Below are 22,280 nucleotides of genomic sequence, written 5' to 3'. Positions count from 1 at the left end.
AAGTGAATTCACTAAATAACACAAAAGAAAGTCATGTTTAATTTAAAGGGGTCACATCAACTTGAAAATTCTGTCTACAGTGGCATTGTTGAACTTTCACAGTTTATTAAAATAATGTTCTCAAAACTGTCACTGGGCCAGTACCCTTTGTAAAGACCCCATTTAGGAACAGATATGAGGTGTCAGTATGTACCTCGAGGTATTAATATGAACTCTATGTGCACAGGTGTTTTTAAAAGGGTACCGCCCCAGTGACAGCTAGAGATCATTTATAACATTTATATTATTACTGGGAAACATGAAGACATGATGCACTGCTGTAAATCTACCACATAAAGAATTCAAGTTTATTCCAGGAGAGGGTGACACACAACAGAGTCTAATGTACTACAACATACACAAAACAATGAGTCCTCAGAAACAGAGAGAGACTCTTAGTTTAGATTGACATAAATTGTGAAGGGAGGAAACTAACTTGAAATTAATTGTAAGTTATGTCAATATTAATTCACTAAACTGCACTGTTAGACATTTCTGTAAATTTTACAGCTATTTACTGTATATCACCCAGTATAATACTGCAAACTATTTATACAGTAAATAACTGTAATTCTCTGTGACATCAAACATCATATACAGTATTTTAAATGAAAGCCAAGCCAGCTATAACAATCACATCATGATAGATCTGCAGGAGAATGACATTAAAATGTTTTAAACAAGGGCAGGATGATAAACATCAATGTTTGTTTGCAGGTTCATTTGGTGCTATGCAGACCGCTTGGTGATGTCAAAGTATAAACGTGATTCAAAGCAAACTTCTGCGTGTGATTTCTTGAATCGCTTCACATCTAAATGTATTAATAAAATGCAGTTTCACTACAGATACAGCTTCTCAAACTGTCTTTTTAAGCACATTGTGTATTTATTTATGTCAAACAATCTTGCAGGCACAATGTTAACCACTAAAGGAAGCTCTTTGTGTTGTAAAGGTTCATCTGTCCATGCAAGTGGGTATTTTTTCCAAGGCTATTTGATTATAGAGAATGAAAATAATATTTTCTTTGTAATTTAAAGAAAACATGAATTCAAAACTAACTTCATAAGCTGGCTATAACCTCTACTACGGTAAACATGAAGGTAAATGTAGTCATCTGTTGTTGCATCTTCTGCTATTCTAAAAATGTCTGTCTGTGTTTTAAACTGTATTACGAAATGTTTAGGGCGGTGTCTGAAATAACTCCATACCTTCATTCCCTATTCCCTACATTAGTTTATAAAATGAGTAAGTGTTTACATGCACAAAAGGTTACGACGATACAGTTTACATGCACCCTAAACATTGCAATCTTATTTAAATGTTCGTTTACATGTACATTATAGAATCCGAACCGAAAGTATGCGCAAGCGCACAGCCAGGGTTGCCAGACCCACGTTTCAAAACCATCCGACTGGACTTCCAAAACTAGCACAAAAGCATCCCAATGAATATTCACAGCCCAAATACCAATAACTTATCAACTAAATCATTTAATCTTTAACCCGCAGAAAAAAACAACTGGTGGAAATAGTTTAAACAGTATCCCAAATCTAAACTCGAAAAAAGCAGAGGACTTGGCAACGCAACGCTCGCGACAGCATCTCTCGTTGGAGTTCACGCTTTACTCTGTATGAAAGTCAAAACCGAGTTGGAGTTGTTCTTAAGAAGTTTTCCGATATAGGTAATGAAAACACACTTTTCAAAAGAAACAACGCTATTTTATTGCAAGTAGTCTAATGTTTTAAAAGTAAACACAAACGCTGCAGAATTTAGTTAAACGCGTGACCCCATTAATGCTGTTGTTGTTGCGCGTTTCTGTGACGAGATTCATAAATATAATACGTGAACTTGGAGCGCAAATGTTCTGCGCATGTGCACAACGTATTTTTGAGAAAGTCACAGTCAAACTAACATTGTGTTTTTATCAGCAATAAGAAAAGTTCTTGTTTAATGTTTTGTAGCTGGTATATGTGAGTTTCTACAAAGAGAAATCATGAACTTCAGACTCTCATCACTGATCCTGCTGTTACACATTCAAGGTATGAAACACAGTTTTGTTATTATACTGAAAAACTTCAATATATATTTGTTAAAAGTATGTCAGATTTTAAACTAGTTTAGTCTAATTTAATTTACATCGCTGTACTCCAAAGGCTGGATTCTCCATTTGGATCAGTCTCTAAAATGTTTAAAGTGAGTTTGTGTATTTAAAACCGAACTTAGAGATTTGTGTTTGAGAACAAAATTGATGAATCTGAGTTCATATCCTTACAGGACTGTCTGAATCTCTCACGTCGCTCTGTAATTTTAATGAAGTTACATACAGTAAACTACATATTAATGTTACCGTTTCTTCTTCAGGGTTCCTAACATTGGATAACTTTAATGTAACCTGTAATAAACAGAATATTTGTGCTGTGAGGGGGACACTGATGAGTGTGAGGTGCGATTACTCAAACATCAACATCAAAACTGTGTTCTGGTTCAGTCAGAAACAGAGAGCAAACTGGAGAAACAAAGATGAACCTGAAGATTTGACTTTAGATTCAGATTACTCAGGACGAGTTATTCAAGAGATCACTAAAGATTACTCAGAGCTCAGAATATATGATCTGTTAGAAAGAGACGGTGGAGAATATCAGCTCATGTTCATTACGAAGGATGGAGTTAAACATCTCAGCTCAGTCACAGTCAATCTAACAGTCACAGGTACATTTACATTCTCATCAGTCCAGTTAAACTCTTTTCATTTCTCATCTAATGTAAGATTTTGATTATTTAGTTTTACAGCTGAAGATGAATCCTGAATCTACAGGACAGCGAGTACAACTGAGATGTTATTCCTCCTGCCCTCCTGAATATGGTTACCGCTGGTACAAGAATGGAGAATATCTAACAAAATTGTTCAATAATCTAAAATATGTAATACAAGACCAAAGCATATTTGTGTCATCCAGAGAAAACACTGGCAATTATTACTGCTCTCAGCATTTTTCTGATCTCTCTCCATCTGTGTGTGAGTCTGACATTTATAAAATATTTAAATTAAAATGGAAGAATAAAATTGGTAATTTTCTTGTTGATTCATATACCATATGAGTGTGTTTGTAATTGATTGTGAATGTTACAGCAGTATTTTGTGACTCTTTCAGGTCTTTCTAACAGTAGCTGTTGGGCTGTGACTTACACCTCTACAAGAGTTTGTGCTTTAGTGGGATCAACAGTAGATATTCACTCTTCATACTCACATCCCACTGGAGATACAGTAGAGGAAACATGCTGGGATTACTATAAACTTGGTGAACTCAGAGATCTGCGTGAGGATCATAAGTTTTCTGGTCGTGTGGAGTATCTGGGAAACACACTGAGAATCAAACACGTCAACGTGAATGACACTGGATATTATCAGTTCCGGATCATCACTAACACATCAGATGAAGTTATTGGTAATCCTGGAGTCACTCTTACTGTTACAGGTAACTGCTCATAATAAACTCTCTGTAGTGCAGCACTCATTATACTGAAGCATTATAGCTCGAGTAGGAGTCTGATATCAACACGACTGTGATTAGGCCATAGATTTAGGCCATGCTTTACCAATTGAGCTAAATCAAAATACGAGGCCTAACTTTGAAAAGTAGTTGACATGAACTCTTTTATATGAAATTTCAGATACACGAGTGAGAAGCAGTCCAGACCCTGTGATAGATGGAGAAAAAGTGATATTAAGCTGTTCAACTGAATGCCCTCTGGATAACAAACATACTTACATCTGGTATAAGAATGGACAACAGGTAACAGATGGATTGAGATTATTAAACAAGCTGTACCTGGACTCAATCAACAGTGAGGAGCTACAAGAGTATTCCTGTACTGTAAGAGGTAACACAACATCTCATCATACATCTGATGAAATTATATAAGAGAGAGTTTCAGTCCTTGATGCTGATTGGTTTATTCACAGCTATGACATCATCACTGAGCTACTTTCCCTGTGCAGCACTCATAGCTGATCATAAATATTGTGTCAGTTACAGTTTATATGTCAAACACTTCAGTATATCTCATAATGAAAGAAACATTTGTGTCATTATTATTATTTTCATTTTATAGAAACTGATTTATTAAAATATTTTACTCATTTGTCTCTGTGTCAGTCTGTAAGTCACGGGTTAAAGTTCATTGCTCTTCAGTTGTAATGATATTTATAATGTAGCAAAGCCTCTCATACCTGCATTCAGGTGATCTATCTGATAGATTTACTGTATTGACTATTTGTAATGAAGATAAAGAGTAAAGTTATGTTCTGAATTTTCTGGTGTTTGTCTTTCTTCAGATTCAATGGACAAAACCAATAAAACAACTGACAGAAACAATGAAGAAATGTACAGTTCAGTGTTTGTCTCTCTGTTGGTGTTTCTGCCTCAGTTTCTCATTATAGGAGCTGTATTTATCTGGTAAGTAAAAATATCAAGTAAAACTCAAAACTGCATAACATACAGTGAATATTCTGATATGAATTCAGATTGTAAGAGTGTGAATTTTGACCCTACAGGTTTTTCATCTGCATGAATAAATTGAACTCATCTAAAAACAAAACTGATGACAAACAAATAGAGGTGAGAAAATCTGTATATCTGTATGTTAAATAAACTAATGGTCAGATTTTATAACATTATCTCTTTCTGTGTGTTTGTCATTGTTAGATGTTGAAGGTCTGTGAGTAGATCAGCTGTCTGTCCATCAGAACTACTGGAGTGATGTCACAACTCTCTTTATGACATCATCACCTAGCAACAGTCTCTCAGCAGTGACATCAGTGATGCAGTGATGTCATATACAGTGACATATTAATGACAGTTCAGTGTAAATAATCTAATGCTGAAATAGATGAATTATTCATTGAAGTATTGAGTTTATCTTCAACAGTCTTGTGTCAGTGTCAGATCAACTGTAACATCACAATGAATAAATCCTGTAAAAACTTTGCTATAGTGCATCTTTATGTAGATGATACTGTGATCTACTTTCATCTTCACTATAAATCAGGCTGTTATTCAACTCAATGCTGCTTTAGTTAGGTTAGGATTTTATTACAGGGCTGTGCTTTAATCTTGCGGTTAGGAAAGCATTTGTTCAGTTTATTTTAAAATGTTTTGGACTATGAGGACATTATTTACATGCATGTTGCTTATTAAAAGTTTGAAGCTTATAAAGTTTATCTGTTATAAGAGTGTGTTATTGCTATTCTCAGGCTGGATTTTGTATAAATACATTTCAGTATTTACAAATAGCATTAAAAGTCCTTTATATTAGTGAATTTTAACTTTGATCTCTATTGTTTTTAATTTAATCTTTGTGTAATAATGTGTCTTCTGTGCAAGGTTTCACTCAAAAAGAGTTGGGAGACTTAGTAAAATAAAGATGAAATAAAAGTACATATAAAAGTTGATTTTGATTGGTCATTTACTGTTTTAACAGGAGAGTTTATTTAATCATAAAAGTGTCTGTCATCATTTCCTCACCCTCATGTTGATCTAAACCTGTATGAGTTTCTTTATTCTGTTGAACACATGAGGCTTTTTAATGATGTAACCACACAGTTGACAGCAGAGGTGGACTATAACTTCAAAAATTTACTTGAGTCTGTACCCAAGTAGGGGAGAGCAGGGGTGAAAGTAAATTTTTCAGAGTAAAAAATAAAAAGTCACTGAGTAAAAAGTAGTTATGTTAGGTGATTGTTTTTTTTAGGAGACAAACAGTCTATCAGTAATCACTCTTGTAGGGTCATGTGTCATGAAGTTCAGTGATTTTTTTAACCAACTGGCATCATTCACGACAAAATTGATGAAGGCAGATCCTGAGTGCAGTGGGCGCATCCATGACCGTACTTAAAGAGTACGAAGTATGATTTTTGTATGTATTTGCTCACCTATTTCAGGCAAAATCAACATCAATAAGCAGAGGATTCACACATAACAATAAAGAAAATATTAAGATGAAGTAATTTTCTTGAAACATCACGCTAACCATGTGCATGCCTGTGTTTAGTTAACTTCTTCATTTAGGTTAGATGTAATCAGTTCACCCAACACAGCCAAGTCAACTGCCTCTAGTGGACAAAAACAACACTGCACCAAATATACAAGAGTCTCTCTGTGGTGGACAGATAAAAAGGATTTTCAAAGTGAATTCACTAAATAACACAAAAGAAAGTCATGTTTAATTTAAAGGGGTCACATCAACTAGGGGTGTGCATTGGCACTGCCCTCACAATTCAATTCAATTACGATTCACCAGGTAACGATTCAATTCGATTCTACGATGCATTGCGATGCATCAGAATTCTACTGTACACAACAAGGCAAATTTTTTATAAGTCAAGTAGTAAACTCAAGTGCAACTATGTCACACCCAGGGGCTGGCTATGCTTTATGGCTAGAGCCACGCCCCTTCTCAACTTCCACCTCGAGGAGGTCCCCAAAACCAACCCAATGACCAGACAACAACGAGGACAGGTAAGTATAAAAACACTTTATTTATTGGCTTAAATATTTAAAATGTAATGGGGAAATGGGGAAGGGAAATTAAAACTAGTATCTGGCTCTGTCCTCCAGGTAGGCCACGGCCAAGAGGGTGACAGGGAGGAAGGGGACAACGGGGGGGTCCAAGGCCCGGTGGACTGGGGTAGGAGACTCAGGCTCCTGCCTGGTCTCTACTATCCGTGGTGCCCTCCTTCTTCCTGGAGGCAGAAATCAAAGCAGTGTGAGTGTTAGAAGTAACGTCCTGTTTGAGCACCTAGCTTAATTCGTGGAGCCTTCTCCCTTGTTCGCACAGTTCTGGACGTGCCGCTCACTTTTCCTTTCCATTTCTCCACAGGGGCGACTGGGACACAAAGGTGCAACTAATCCACTTCGTATGACTCTCACCTCTCTGCTGGACACAGCGTACCGTAAGTACAGGTTTCACTCGTCTCCTTGTGTTGTTCACTCTCTCTCTTTCCTTCTCCACAGGTGATGACTAGGACACAAAGGTGCAGTTAATTCGATTCGTATGGCTCTCACCTCTCTGCTGGACACAGCGTACCGTAAGTACAAGTTTCACTCGTTTCCTTCTCGTGTTGTTCACTCTCTCTCTTTCCTTCTCCACAGGGGATGACTAGGACACAAAGGTGCAGTAAATTCGATTCGTATGGCTCTCACCTCTCTGCTGGGCACAACGTACCGTAGGTACAAGTTTCTTTCTCGTGGCGCTCACTCCGTGCCGATCGGAGACAGTGTGTTCTCCGTATCGGTCGATGAACGGGCTCAAAGAGGTTAGTATATATGACTTCTAGCAAATGTGGCAGGCTTACGTCAAATGTTTGCGATGTGTCTGATGGGACAAGCAGTTCCTACGTGGCGTCGGGGGCGAGCCCTCTCGACTGGCTCGATGGTTACAGAGGCGTGGACGTCACACCGTCTCACCGGGCCTAGCGCTGCCCTCTCCTCGCTACCGTTAGGCGATCGAACACTGGACAGGGGCGCCCCTTTGTAGAGGCCTCGGGACGGTGAAGTTCCTACACCTCTCACTCTGCAACAGCAATTCCTATACAGCTGAACACATCCAAAATGACAGCCCTTGATCGTACTCACACGTCTGCTAGTCCTTCTGTTCTCCACCGCCACTCTCTCCAATTTCACCCAATGTCTAGACGGGGAAAGATCGTTCCGAGGCACCTTACTGTTACCTTAGGCCTGGAGCACACTCACAACATATGCTGTACTGAAGTATATAAGGGCCGATAGCCTCTTCGTCCTCCCTCGACGACGTGTATGAAGGCGGGGGTTTATCTGACAAGACACACAATAATGCACAGCAATCCACAGCAATATACAGCACCACGTCAAAATAAAGGTTTCCACAGCACAAGGACTCACCCACCACACTCTAGTGAACACAAAGGACACCCGTCTTCCTCCACTTCGCTTAGGTTGGATCTGGCGATGAAATATACGGCCTAGCTGGTAGTATCGTCGTTGTGACTGCTTCAGTATGGATTCCTTCGGCTCACCCACCGCGCTTGCGTCGCACCTAATTCATTGAGAAACAGCTGAGCACGCGAACGCACACTGATGGGGAGAGACACGACGTGCTTTCACGCAAAATGAAGCCAACGTGTTGATGGCTCAGAGCACGTTATAAAACGTATTCTTAAAATCCACATTTATGTTTTAATAAATGTCCTAGTAAATCATAGCATATTGTCTAAAACATTAGGTAGCACATTTGCGACCCATTAAAAATTAGGGTCGCAACGGCAGTTCAAAAGGTCGCATATGCGACCATTTTGGTCGCAGTGTAGCTCCCTGGTTTGTTAACGTTGTGGACATGGATTCATTTGTAAAGAAGTCGATGCTGGATTTGCAGAGAGACTCAGTCAGAAGCACCACTTATATTGGATCTGACAACAATGACACAGCAGTATAATTCACAGTAAGACATTTTACTTTATTTAAGTTACTGCGTTTCACTATTGCTTTGTTAAAAGAGATTGCTTAATGTGTCCTGTTGTAACATCCGTGTCTAAATACGTTTGTTGACTGTTTTAATTTACTAAAAACATTAAACGATTAATAAAGGTACAACACTTAACAATACGACTGTAATTTAAAGGTAGAAATATACAAAGTTAGTTATAAGGAAGGATTTATCAACCGCAGTTTAGATTCTGATGCCCGTTTACTGTGTTGTATACGGTAACTTAGGCAAGTTGCGTTTGAAAGGTCAAACACTCAACAAAGCTTATTTTTTTATCATATAACTGTGTTATTTAACATTACGTGAATGTAAAAGCAACCTCACAAGCACAATAGAAATATACAAAGTTATTGATAAGGATTTATTAGCCGCAGTTTAGATTCGGATGCACGCTTACTGTGTTTTATACGGTAATTTAGTCACGTCGAGTTTTGTTTCTACTTTAATATACGTATTGTCATTTATGTGTATCATGTTTAGCACCCAGAATCTTTTGTGTCTCAAACATATTTGTGTTCGGCTGCTATTTTTATCACATTAATGTTTTAAAAACATTTCCCTACATGTAATGACGGGGAATGAAGCTGTCCAATCATAGCAGTGGGTGTTTACGTTCAGGTCTTCAATGCGGCCCGCCCCTTCAAACGAACCATTTCTCAAGACAGCCACTAATCCATGTTACAAAATAGCGTATTACTTATTGCTTTTGATGTTTTTGAATGTAAAAACAACGCGAAATGCATAAGTAGACATCAATCAACGTCATAAAGCAATAAAATCGACCAATTCACGGCCCCTTTAATGTAGAATATTGATAAATCCTGGATTTTCATGTAAGCCAAATATTCCTGCCCATCCCAGCTAACAATTTGGTTCCCAAAACGTTCCCCTATTTTCCAAGGTTTTGGGTTAGCCAGGAATGTTTTCTTTAAGAAAATAAACATTCCCCTAATGTTATTTTTAGGTTATTTTAACGTTCCCCTAACGTTAGAATAATTTAATTGTTATCTTACTGAAATATTATATGAATGTAACACATTATTTTTTATAAAAAATACCTCAACACATCACACATTGTATTTAGATAACATGGTATTTTATCAAATATCGCTAACAGTAACAACAAAGCCTATTTATTTATAGATTTTTTTCTATAACGTTACTCTGGTGTTACGTCAGTGCTTTATTATGACCGGCTTTTATTTTGATAGGCTCTATTTACTATAACTTCCGCGTCACGTGGCCAATCTGTCTTTATTTTAATGTAGATCTTCAAACGGAGAAATGAAAAAAGGGTTTCAAAAACCAAAATCGAACCGTTATTTGAATTTGGTTTAGTCGTTTTTCGTTTTTAGATTCAGAAACCAAAAACGGAAGAACGGCTCTTTTTTTAGCGTTTTTTTAAACGACAAACGAAAAACGTGTGGTTTCTCGTTTTTTTTGGTTTAAACGAAAAAACAAACTATCAAAACGTACACGGACCCTTCAAATGGAAAAGTACGAAATAAAACTCGCGCATCACTTTCAGGTCAGTTCACATTCACAAGCCTGTGTAAATTAGGGTGACCAGATTTTTTAAATGAAAACCGGGGAGATTTCCTAGTTAAATGGTGAAAATATCATTAAAATCTCATTTGTTGTTATCTATGAATTAAAAAATGGGGACAAAAAGTTTTCTTTTTTTATTGTTGTGGGTTCACTGCAAAAAAATGACTTTCTTCTTACTTAATAGTATTTTTGTCTTATTTTCAGTACAAATATCTAAAAAATCTTAAAACAAGATGCATTTTCTAGCTTTGAGAAAAATCTAGCTTTGAGACAAAAAAATAAATTTAAGTGAACTTGTGCTTAAAACATCCAAAAAATATTTTTCTTGAATTCAGTAGTGTTAGATTTTTTTTGCTTGTTTTAAGCACAAATTTGATATTTTGGTCTGAAAATTAGACTTATATTGTTAGGTCATTTTGCCCATCAAGAAAATGCATCTTGACCTAAGAATTTTTTTTGTATTTGTACTGAAAACAAGAGAAAAATACTAAGAAAGTCATTTTTTGCAGTGTTTCTAATTCAATTAATTGGACAATTTCTGTAGCCTAAAAATCAATTTTCTCCCGTTTTTTACACAAGAGACATACCTCATCAAAAATGACTTCTAAGGTACTACTTTAGCTGATTTCATAACATTGTAAACGTGAAGAACAGAAGGAATCATGCAAAATGTAAACATATTTAGCCTACACAAAACAAATGCTCCGTAGCATACTGTGATCAGTTCACTTCGTTGGTTTATTATTTTAATTTAACATGAGTAGTTAGTACCTTAAGCCCCCATAACTTTAACTGTTTTCATATCTTATGACAACTTGATTGATGATAATGATGCTTTCTCATGTGTCTCGTTGTAAATTCTTCATCGCTAAATCAATGGCGTGCGCAAGTAATAAGTAGCTCGCGGCCCCCTCTGCTGGTAAAAATAATCATTACATGATTGATTGCTCCGGTCTGGTACTACAAACGCTATGTTAATCGGGTTTTTCAGTGTATTTGCTGGTTGTTTTGGAAATGCTGTAAAACGGGGACATTTCCGGGGACAGCTTCAGTCGGGGACAGAACACCAAAAAACGGGACTGTCCCCGGAAAACGGGGACGTCTGGTCACCTTAGTGTAAATGTGTAGCTGACTGCTGACACCAACTCATCTGTGTGATTTAAATAGTGTAACAATACCAATTTATATCATGTAACTTCAGTTGTTCAACTTAAATGACATTGTGCTGCGTTGCGTTTTGAAGCATGGCAAAGATATCTATGCTAAAGACATCTGTTGTTTTGTATATATGCTAAAAAATAATCAATCAAACACATAACCATACATACCAACTTTTGCTTTTGTTAATAGACATCAGCTGTTTCCTTAAACCTGTTTCTACAAGAAAAACATTGAGTAATTCTCCAAAATTGCTGGGATTTATACTGACTAAAGTAAAGTGTACTGAAGTCCATTAGCTACACAAGTACAGATGCAGAAATATAGGCTATAATATATAATTGCATATTTGTATAATTGTAGTTTGTGTTGCTGTCAAAATACAATTATAAATGATAACAATAGCATATTTCTATTCTCACCCATACTATAGTTGTGTGTGATTTTGTTGTTTTTTAACTAAAGAGGGCACCACTATAAAAGTTTGGCCACCAGCGGCACTGCTCTGAAGTTTGACTTTTTGCACCATTACAATATTTATAGGCATCTAGTCATCATATCTTCCTCTCTATGGAATGTTAATGCTCAGCAGTACACATATATGTAAGGGATAATGTAGAGGCAGCCGGTAGTTATCGGGAAATAAGCCCCGACAGTGTGATCAGGACCCGACGCGAAGCGGAGGGTCTTGTATCACACTGAAGGGGCTTATTTCCCGATAACTACCGGCTGACTCTACATTATCCCGCTTATTACACGGCTACTTGTCACATAAGAAAAAAACTGGACATGAATATGAATTTGAAACATTTTATTGGCATATTTGTTTTGAATTAACATTTTTATCCTTCCGCGAAACTTTGCACAGATGCATAAAATGATCGTAATACCTTATTAAGATCCTCTGCTTCATACTTGTCTGTCTCCATTTTATTCTCTTTTAGCCAGTCTTTGAGAAGTTTTAATGCCCATTCTGTATTTTTTTGTGTGTTGGCTTCGTAGCTGTCATGCTCTATTTTGTCAAGTTCAGTCTCAGTAAGCTGTCTGTGTCTTGTCGTGGTTGTCCAGTGTTTGTCACAAGATGGCGCCTAACAAACAGTAATCTTTATGGGCGCGGAGCGATTTTACTCGTAAAAGTAGTACCGGCTATGCGTTATTATTTTGGAGCGGTTATTATTCGAAAAGAACGAACCTGCAAATGTCTCAACTGACCAATTAGAATCAAGCATTCCAGAGAGCCGTGTAATAAGGTTCTTTAATGCAGAGGTTATCAAACCTTTTTTTTGTGGCCTCCCTTGTGTACAGTGGATTCCTTTGCGGCCCCCCAAAGAAAAAGTATGACATAAACATTCTAAAACTTAAAATTTGAATTAAACAAAACATATTAAATTATACAATGTATTGCTTTTGTTTAGTAGCCTTATTTTTTCTAAGGTTCAGTTACACAGAATTTATAATAAAGTAATGTATTTCATAAAATATTATAAAACTGGGGCCCCTGGCACCATCTCACGACCCCCAGTTTGAGAACCACTGCTTTAATGTATTTTTTTGCATTGTATTGAAATGCGTTCATTTTTATTGGGCATATACCGTATGTGGTTGAAACAGATAGCCTAGTGCAGGGGTAGGCAACATGGAGTGCCGATGTCCTGCAGTGTTTAGCTCCAGGTTTAATCAAGCAGAACTAAACAAACTAATAAAGGTCTATAAAGTCACCTGAAACTACAGGTAGCCAAGGTTTTATAAGGGTTGGAGCTAAAATCTGCAGGAAATCGGCACTCCAGGAATGATGTTGCCTACCCCTGGCCCTAGTGCATCCCACATTTTTTTTACATTAACATTTTAAATATAACACTATAGTTATTATGGCCTTTAGAAACATTTCTTAGAGGAGATAGGGTAGTGCACAATAGGCCCCTGTGGCGCGGTCTAAGCTTTTTCCCACAATTACATTTTTTTCCTTACATTACTTTTACTTTTATACTTTAAGTAGTTTTGAAACCAGTACTTTTTCACTTTTACTTGAGTAAAAAGCTTGAGTTGATAATTCAACTTCTACAAAAGTCTTTTTAAACCCTAGTATCTATACTTCTACTTGAGTAACTTTTGACACCACTGTTACCGACTTACGAAGATTATTTATTAACATAAAAATGCTGCCTTGTGTCCCTTTAAAGTTTAAAGCAATAGAATCTTAACACTGAATCACTGCCTTTGTGCGTTAACTAGATTATTTCATGTGTTTACTTCAGGTTGTACAAAACTTTTGTACTTTTTTAATAAATGGTTGTGTTTTACATCATATATTTCATTTTGTAATAAATGCATTAATCAGCGTGCGTGTTGCATGAACCACATATTTGTATTTAAATATTGATTTAAGATTGGATTTTACAAGATGTATATGAAATAAATTTATCTCAGTACAAGCACAAATAACAATGCATAATTTAATCTTGATGATAATGTGGATCTACCGTATGAAATCGTAAAATTGAGTATTAGCATTACTTTTTGTTTAGATAACATTTTCAGTAATGAATAATTGACTACAGGCTGTGGAATTTGTCGAAAATAATGCACACACAAGGTGTTAATGCGGTCTACAAACATTACGCTAACGTTACCTAAACATTCTCATAACATTCTGATATTGTTCCTCTAACCTTTTTATTGTGATATTTATTTAAATTATTTGCATTCAGGCATATCATGTGTTAAAAAGTGTTTATTATTCAGAGAACATGAACTGGAGCTTGTTTTTATTAAAAAAAAAAAAAAAACAGCATTACGTTTGTATAGATAACATTGCCAATTGTATAAGAACATTTTTCTTGAATTAAGTGTTTATGAAAAATGTAAACTTATTTCAATAAAATTTTTCTTATTCCATGGGCAGATTTTTTTAGCTTAATTGTTTTATGCACAAATTTACTTAGTTTATATTTTTTGTCTAAAAACTAGACTTATTTTCTAAGGTAATTTTGCTCATCAAGATAAAACATCTTAATTTAAGATTTTTTAGATATTTTTACTGAAAACAAGACAAAAACACTAAGTAGGAAAGTCGTTTTTTTCAGTGCAAGTAAAACATTAAAACAACTGAAATAGATGGTGAATGTTTTACTTACATTAAATGTTTTAATGCCTCTTCTTTCATCTCTAGTGAAGCTCCTCCTACAACAATCCACCAATAAATGCTGGAGTCAAACACACAGAGAAAACACTCCATGTGTGACAACTGAAATCTTCATGACATAATGTTGATGCTGGTAAAAGAGGAGCTTGAGAAGATGACAGATCCACAACCATGCAGAATAAAGGATGAAGATACTGAGGAACAAATAGGTTGGTGTCTATTTTATAATCTTTATTATTGATGGTTGAGGAATGATCATAAAAACATTGAGAAACATGAGGGGAAAATAAACTAAAATCCATGAGATGATAACTTTCTGCATCTATAATAGATTCAGTAGAATTAGATTGAAACATCAGGTAAAGAGTTTTATCCAAAGCAACCTTCAGTGGATTGAATGACTGTGATCTCCATGTAATGCTCTACTAAAGTTAAACCTCATGTTGTGTTCACATCATTATAGAGAGAATGTTATTGCATCGGACTGAAATATATTGACTTGGTAAATAAAAACTCTGTAAACCAAGTCATTTATTTATAAAGACTACAACAATCTCTCTCTCTCTCTCTCTCTCTCTCTCTCTCTCTCTCTCTCTCTCTCTCTCTCTCTCTCTCTCTCTCTCTCAAAAAAGGGTATTTTTATCTTGTCATAAATGACCGGCCTACAGAAAATAGCTTATAATAACCTGGGCCTTTAAATGTCTCAGACAGAAGAGAGAAAAGGAAGAGATGCACATTGTGTGCCCCAAAAGATTTCCAAACAAGCACTGTCTGTTTTAAATGCAAAGCGCCCATTAACAAGGCACATGAAATAGGCTATTGTCATTTATTGTTCATACATTCAGTAAATGCATTAGATGCATACATCATTTACATGAGCTCACACAAAGTTTTTTATTTTGGTTTGTTCTTAAATGGGTAAATTGAATGACTTATATTTTACCGGGAACGGCACGAGTCTAACTCTCTGTTTTAGAAAAAAAAAAATTCAAAATAATTTTCTGTGTTTCCCAAATCAACATTAAAGTAGACTATAAACACTGCAATTTTTTGTAGGATTTAAATATTGCCAAAATTATTGGGTGGAAAGTTTCCAAAAACTGTTCAGAAACTTTTTATTGGAATCTAATCTGGGAAATTTTGGAAATATATCAAACTGGAAATTTAATGGGAATTTTTGGACATCTAGGGATATTTATATAAACTACATTATATACAAACACGTATAGGGGTGGTTTCCCGGACAGGGATTAGAATAGTAGCCTGGTAATACCATCCTCTGCTATTTTGCTTCTCTTTGTAGACAGAGTCTGGCTGGGCATAATTGACAATCGTTTTTCTTCTCGTGGGAGGAACTTGTCTGAAGTTTAAAATCATTGGTCTAAACGTAAGCCAATCACATAACGTTTGGATATGATGTCCGTTATGCGCAGGCTCAGCTGCATCGAAAATCTGCTGTAAAACACACGTATGATGTGAAAACAAACCCATCGAGCGAAATACCGAAGTTAACATGGCTATGAACGACTTTTGCAGATTATGTAAAGTAAATCGGGCCAGAGCTAGTTGAACACTATCCTTATGGTGTCTTTCCACTCACGTCTATCTTCCTACTTTATTTTCTGGTTAATCAGGAATGTCACCAAGGAATGTTTGCCCACGCGTCCTCCACCATTAACTGTGAACAATGAAATTCCCTTCCATGATTTCTCGATCGTTGTGCACGTCAAGCAGTGCTGCACACAGTTTCTCGCTGACAATCGGTAATAATTTTCCCAAAACCTGTCGGGAGTAGGGCAACAACATAATCTCCATTCAAAATGTTTAAAAAACACCCTTCTTGTTCGGGCTTAAGTTGGCAAGTGCCGGTTCTCCACAACAGAGCGAATAGCTTTCTGTGCCTCCATGTCCACTACAAACTACAACCGTACATTCAGCGCTTGGCGTCTACGTTACGGCTCTCAGCCCGCCCTCTGTTCGTTGATTGGACGGCTGTCTCGATGCCGGAGGAAAACGGTTAGAATGGGAGGTATCTCAGACTGAGTACAGTAGCGTGATGAAATTTAGCAGAAGTACAAAGTCTGACGTGGTCAGGCTATTAGACTAGTCCTAGACTAAACATTTTTTAAATGCTGTCCAAACTGAAAACAACTTGCACCAACATATCTTAAAATGCATCAGTACCCTTTGTTTTGCCTCAAAATGCACACAAGTAATGTTTTTAGTAAGGCATGTTTGTTAAAACTAGTAATATTTCCTTATAAAACTAAGGCCTAGTCCTGGTTTAAGCTAATCCCTGTCTGGGAATTCAGCCCCATAAACATAATAAACATTATTATAGTTATTATACTAGTGCTAGTTTACACTTAGATATCTGATATTCTGTTTAGCTAGCTACTGTATAAACACATTTTGGTATTTGCTAGTTAAACTATAATATCATAGATCAAATATATTTATTTTATCATCAAAACTTACTTTACTTGATGTAGTCCAGTTTTATGTTCATGTGTATGTGTGTGTGTGTGTGCGTGTGCGCGCGCGCGCGCGCGTGTGTGTGTGTGTGTGTGTGTGTGTGTGTGTGTGTGTGTGTGTGTGTGTGTGTGTGTGTGTGTGTGTGTGTGTGTGTGTGTGTGTGAGGTGACTGAGGAATATGCAGGCAAGTAATTGCATTAAATCTTGTTGTTTTAATCAATTATGCTGCAAGAGTTTTTTAAGTACATTTTAGTTCCCTGTTATAGGCATCACTGCAAATTTTTCAAATTCCCAGTTTATTCCCATTAATTTTCATATACAGGTGCTGGTTATATAATTAGAATATCATCAAAGAGTTGATTCCATTCAAAAAGTGAAACTTGTATATTATATTCATTTATTACACACAGACTGATATGTTTATTTCTGTAATTTTGATGATTATTACTGACAACTAAGGAAAATTCCAAATTCAGTATTTAAGAAAATTAGAGAATTACTTAAGACCAATACAAAGAACTAAAAAACTGAAAAGTAAGAACATGAAAAGTATTAGCACATCACTCAATACTTAGTTGTGGCTCATTTTGCCTGAATTACTGAGTCGGTCAGTCTGTGGCACTGCTCAGGTGTTATGAGAGCCCAGGTTGCTCTGATAGTGGCCTTCAGCTCTTCTGCATTGTTGGGTCTGGCATATCACATCTTTCTCTTCTAAATACCCTATAGATTTTCTATGGTGTTAAGGTCAGGTGAGTTAGCTGGCCAATTAAGAACAGGGATACCATGGTCCTTAAAGCAGGTGCTGGTAGCTTTGGCAAGTGCAAAACTTCCTGGTATACACAGTAAAAACACAGTGGACCAACACCAGCAGATGGCATGGCATCCCAAACTATCACTGACTGTGGAAACTTTACACTGGTACTCAAGCAGCGTGGATTGTTTGCCTCTCCTCTCTTTCTCCAGATTCTGGGACCCTGATTTCCAAAGGAAATGCAAAATTTACTTTCATCAGAGAACATAACTTTGGACCACTCAGCAGCATTTTTGTCTTTAGCCCAGGCGAGACGGTTCTGACGCTGTCTGTTGTTCAAGAGTGGCTTGACATAAGGAATGCGACAGCTGAAACCCATGTCTTGCATACGTCTGTGCGTAGTGGTTCTTGAAGCAATGACTGCAGCTGCTGTCCACTATTTCTGAATCTCCCCCACATTTTTGAATGAGTTTTGTTTCACAATCCTCTCCAGTGTGTGGTTATCCCTTTTGCTTGTACACTTTTTTCTACCACATCTTTTCCTTCCCTTCGCCTGTGTCTATTAACTTGCTTGGACACAGAGCTCTGTGAACAGCCAGCCTCTTTTGCAATGACCTTTTGTCTCTTGCCCTTCTTGTGCAAGGTGTCAATGGTCGTCTTTTGGACAACTGTCAAGTCAACATTTAAAAGCATTTGCAGGTATTTTGAGTTAATTATCTTATTGGATTGTGGCACCAGGTGTCTTCAAAATTCACAATATTCTAATATTCTGAGATACTGGATTTGGGATTTTTCTTAGTTGTCAGTTATAATCATCAAAATAAAAAGAAATAAACATTTGAAATATATCAGTCACTTTTTGATGATATTCTATGACCAGCGCCTGTATTCCTGTTAATTCCCATGGAAAGATTCTAGCTTTGAAAGTTCCTGGAATTTCATATTCACATATAATGCTATTTTCTCTAAAATATTGAGGTGCATAAGCTCAGATTAATTAGGCCTATGATTAATTACTTCAAAAAAGATAAACAAAACAAAACCAGTCCTAACTGAAAGAAAACAAGTTGACAAAAAGATAGAATCCAATGTTTGGTGATATTTAAAGTGTTAAAGAGTTTTGAACACAGCACAAGAGTTAAACTACAAGAGCAGAAATTGACAATAGAAATGACATAATGTACTTCACATTAAAAATAACATGGATACATGACATCTCAAATGTGTTTTGTTACTCTGATTTATTAACCTGAACTATTTACTGTCTTTATTTTAGATATGATGGAAGTGAAAGAGGAGAGTCAAACTGAAGTGGATGAGAAACATCAGATTGTAGAAAGCAACCATGTTTCACAGAAAGAAACTCTGAAGACAGAAGACATAAAGTGTGAAAATAGTTTCAGTGAAGATGAATGCCCTGCAGATCACAACAAGACTCACAGTGAGGAGAAACCTTTCACATGTCAACAGTGTGGAAAGAGTTTCAGAAGAAAAGCTCATCTTAACGTACACATGATGATTCACACTGGAGAGAAACCATTCACATGCCATCACTGTAAAAAGAGTTTTACAACTGCATCTAACCTTAAGAAACATTTGAGAATTCACACTGGAGAGAAACTTTACACTTGTCAAGAGTGTGGAAAGAGTTTCACCTTTCAAACAAGCCTTAAAGTACACATGAGGATTCACACCGGAGAGAAACCACATCTGTGCCATCACTGTGAAAAGAGTTTTAGAACAGCAAGTAAACTTAAGACACACATGATGACTCACACTGGAGAGAAACCTTACACTTGTCAACAGTGTGGAAAGAGTTTCTCTATTGAAAGAGACCTTAAGATACACACAAGAATTCACACTGGAGAGAAACCGTTCACATGCCATGAGTGTGAAAAATGTTTCAGAAGGAAGAGTATTCTTACAGCACACATGACAATTCACAAAGGAGAGAAACCATATGCGTGTTTTCAGTGTGAATGGTGTTTCAGTATGGAGTGTCAACTTAAGAGACACATGATGATTCACAGTGAAAAGAAACCTCACGCATGTCCTCAGTGTGAAAAGAGTTTCATAGAAAAACGTGGACTTGTTATTCACATGAGAAGTCACACTGGAGAGAAACCTTACATATGTCTTCAGTGTGAAAAGAGTTTTACAAGTGAAGGTAATCTTAAGACACATGTGAAGATTCACACTCGATAGAAACCATTCATGTGTCAACAGTGTGGATATGGCAACAACGTTTAGAAATCTGCTTGGGTCGTATTAATGAAAATTAACGATTTGCGTACGATTCTTACTAAAAATCTAAATTCGCACAAAAGCCAAAAATGGCGTACAGCAAAAAAGATTCGGGCCGTTCTTCAATATGCGTTCCTGTCTGTACTTGTGTTCTTGTGAAACGTCATCAGTCACGGCTCAAGTACTGTTCCAATTCCAAGTTCACATCAAGCCAAGTTCACATGTACTTGATCCGCTCATTTTATCAAGGATGCATAAGGAGGTGACTTGTGACAGTCAAGTTTCCCAGAATGCATTTTGCGTCAATGGCAATGAAGCTTACAGGACAAGTTGGGTATTTTACACTTAAAGCCCTGTTTTCAGATAGTTTATGATGAAATAGAACAGGTTTGACTGAAAATTGGACATATGCTGCTGCCCCGAGAATTTTCGGCTTTTGTGGTATCACCCCCCACCACACACACACAATGGCTGTATAGGTGCACAGGAACAATCCTTCCTGAAATGCATTAAACTTTCGTTTACAAAGACCTGAAACTCACCGAGTGGTCAGGGGTGTTCACTGATATGCTCACACAAAAATCCCTGGAAAAGATGCTTTCCAACAGCTGTTTTATCGTAGTTTTTGTCCAACTCCATTGACTTGTATTAGATGTGCTGCGAGGTACGGTATTACTTCGCCGCCAGAAACGGAAATGGAGTTGTTGGTATTTTTGCAATTGGCAAAGGCGGATTATCGCCACCACCTGGGCTGGAGTGTCTATTATTCAAGCTCTCAACGGAAGAATGTACGGGTGTGAGGCGTTTGGAAAAATAAGTCCACAAGTTTACAACGAATGCTAAAACAGCTGTTGGAAAGCATCTTTTGCAGCGATTTTTGAGTGAGCATATCAGTGAACACCCCTGACCACTCAGTGAGTTTCACGTCTTTGTAAACAAAAGTTTAATGCATTTTTGGAAGGATTGTTCCAGTGCACCTATGCAACCATTGTAGAGGTGTGGGGGGGGTGATATCACAGAAATTTTCGGGCCAGCATCATATGTCCAAATTTCAGTCAAAACTGTTCTATTTCATCATAAACAATCTGAAAACAGGGCTTTAAGTGTAAAATACAGAACTTGTCTTTTAATATTCTAAATATAGCTCTTTCTGTGTTATAAAATGTAGCTGTTTAGTCGAGAATATAGATTAATACATTTTGGATATGTGAGTTCAAGTTGATCAGCGGGTGATCAGCGTCGTGAACACCGCAGAGGGCAGCCTTCTGAAATTTGCCGCTTGTCTCAGTGCAGCTGCTCTGCCCTTCAGTGTCTGATCGTTAAACATGAAATATTCCTTTTGGATATATCTAAATGGCATTTTTCGGTCTCATCAATTTAGTTTTCTTTATTATTCATTTGAAGTCTGTTATTTGTTATTTTAAATGTTTCATAACTTAAATCACATTTATTTTCTATATAATCTTAATACTGAATTAGCTTTTGTATAGATTTTTTTCTTGTGTTTACTTTGTAAATGTTGTAGAAAAGTTATAATCATCAAAATGAAAGAAATAAACATTTAAAAATATATTAGTCTGTGTGTAATGAATTAATATAATATACAAGTTTTACTTTTTGAATGGAATTAGTAAAATAAATAAACTTTTTGATGATATTCTAATTATATATGACCAGCTCCTATATATTCTTTTTACGCACGTGCGTGTGTACGTGCGTGTTGCCCCACACCCTTTTAATGCTCATGACAAAAAGCGTGGCCGGCAAAGTATTTAAGTTAATATGACGTTTATTTTTAAAAGTGTGGCCCTGACCGCGCACGTTCTTCGCTGGCGAGACAGAAACTGCACAAAAGGCGCAATCGGCTAAGGTTTTAAAAAAAATATGACTTTGATTTTTTAAAAGTCAGAAGCATGCAGCAAACAAATGTGCCTCTACATCAAGCTCTGATTGCGCATGCAAATTTAATTTCTGTGAACTGAAGGCAAGTGATATACTCCGTAATATGATTTTGCACATCCAACAACAACTATATTATTGCAAACTATAATACAACATGTTTTGGCATTCGGTAACATATTGCAGTAGTTTATATCTATTATGCATCCCTGAGATGCACGGTGTTCTCTTTAATGTTCTTTGACATTAAATTCACAAAACCTATCAACAAAACATAAATTAAATTTAAGAAAATAAAAATATATTAAACGAAATTTGTTTTAAGGAAGCAATATCACTTAAATTAAACTCTAAAATTCTCCCATTTCTACCGTCATATTAGTCTTTAATACATTCCAGATCTAGATTTAAGATTTAATTTATGTTAGATACACATTTTGGCAAATTTGGGTTAATAGAAACCAATAAACCCACTTGTGGGAAAGTAGATGTGGCTGTAGAGT

General features: G+C 36.5%; 2 protein-coding genes across 2 annotated transcripts; both read left to right on the top strand.

Moving 5' to 3' along the window:
* Positions 1-1,611: 1,611 nt before the first annotated feature.
* LOC141363079 (uncharacterized) lies at positions 1,612-5,474 on the top strand. The gene is made up of 9 exons (XM_073865587.1): positions 1,612-1,721; positions 2,002-2,079; positions 2,402-2,749; positions 2,823-3,056; positions 3,193-3,516; positions 3,713-3,922; positions 4,377-4,497; positions 4,596-4,659; positions 4,747-5,474. The coding sequence occupies exons 2-9, from the start codon at positions 2,034-2,036 to the stop codon at positions 4,765-4,767; spliced, it is 1,368 nt and encodes a 455-aa protein (XP_073721688.1). The 5' UTR covers positions 1,612-1,721; positions 2,002-2,033; the 3' UTR covers positions 4,768-5,474.
* An 8,971-nt stretch (positions 5,475-14,445) lies between these two features.
* LOC129453643 (uncharacterized) lies at positions 14,446-20,277 on the top strand. The gene is made up of 2 exons (XM_073865622.1): positions 14,446-14,617; positions 18,911-20,277. Exons 1-2 carry the CDS (start codon positions 14,530-14,532, stop codon positions 19,837-19,839), a joined length of 1,017 nt encoding a protein of 338 aa, XP_073721723.1. The 5' UTR covers positions 14,446-14,529; the 3' UTR covers positions 19,840-20,277.
* The last annotated feature ends 2,003 nt before the right edge of the window (positions 20,278-22,280 follow it).

The sequence above is a fragment of the Misgurnus anguillicaudatus genome, unplaced genomic scaffold (genome assembly GCF_027580225.2).
Source record: "Misgurnus anguillicaudatus unplaced genomic scaffold, ASM2758022v2 HiC_scaffold_32, whole genome shotgun sequence".
In the NCBI taxonomy this organism is placed as follows: Eukaryota; Metazoa; Chordata; class Actinopteri; order Cypriniformes; family Cobitidae; genus Misgurnus; species Misgurnus anguillicaudatus.
The sequence above is the reverse complement of the archived record's forward strand: the minus strand, read 5'-3'. Positions and strand labels throughout refer to the sequence as shown.

What these genes read in the sequence shown, in the direction of transcription:
- LOC141363079 (XM_073865587.1), top strand. Translation starts at nt 2,034, where the DNA reads ATGAACTTCAGACTCTCATCACTGATCCTGCTGTTACACATTCAAG. An exon ending in TGATCTCTCTCCATCTGTGT is followed by an intron (nt 3,057 to 3,192) that starts GTGAGTCTGACA and finishes TGACTCTTTCAG; the next exon opens with GTCTTTCTAACAGTAGCTGT. An exon ending in GTATTCCTGTACTGTAAGAG is followed by an intron (nt 3,923 to 4,376) that starts GTAACACAACAT and finishes GTCTTTCTTCAG; the next exon opens with ATTCAATGGACAAAACCAAT.
- LOC129453643 (XM_073865622.1), top strand. Translation starts at nt 14,530, where the DNA reads ATGTTGATGCTGGTAAAAGAGGAGCTTGAGAAGATGACAGATCCACAA. An exon ending in AGATACTGAGGAACAAATAG is followed by an intron (nt 14,618 to 18,910) that starts GTTGGTGTCTAT and finishes TCTTTATTTTAG; the next exon opens with ATATGATGGAAGTGAAAGAG.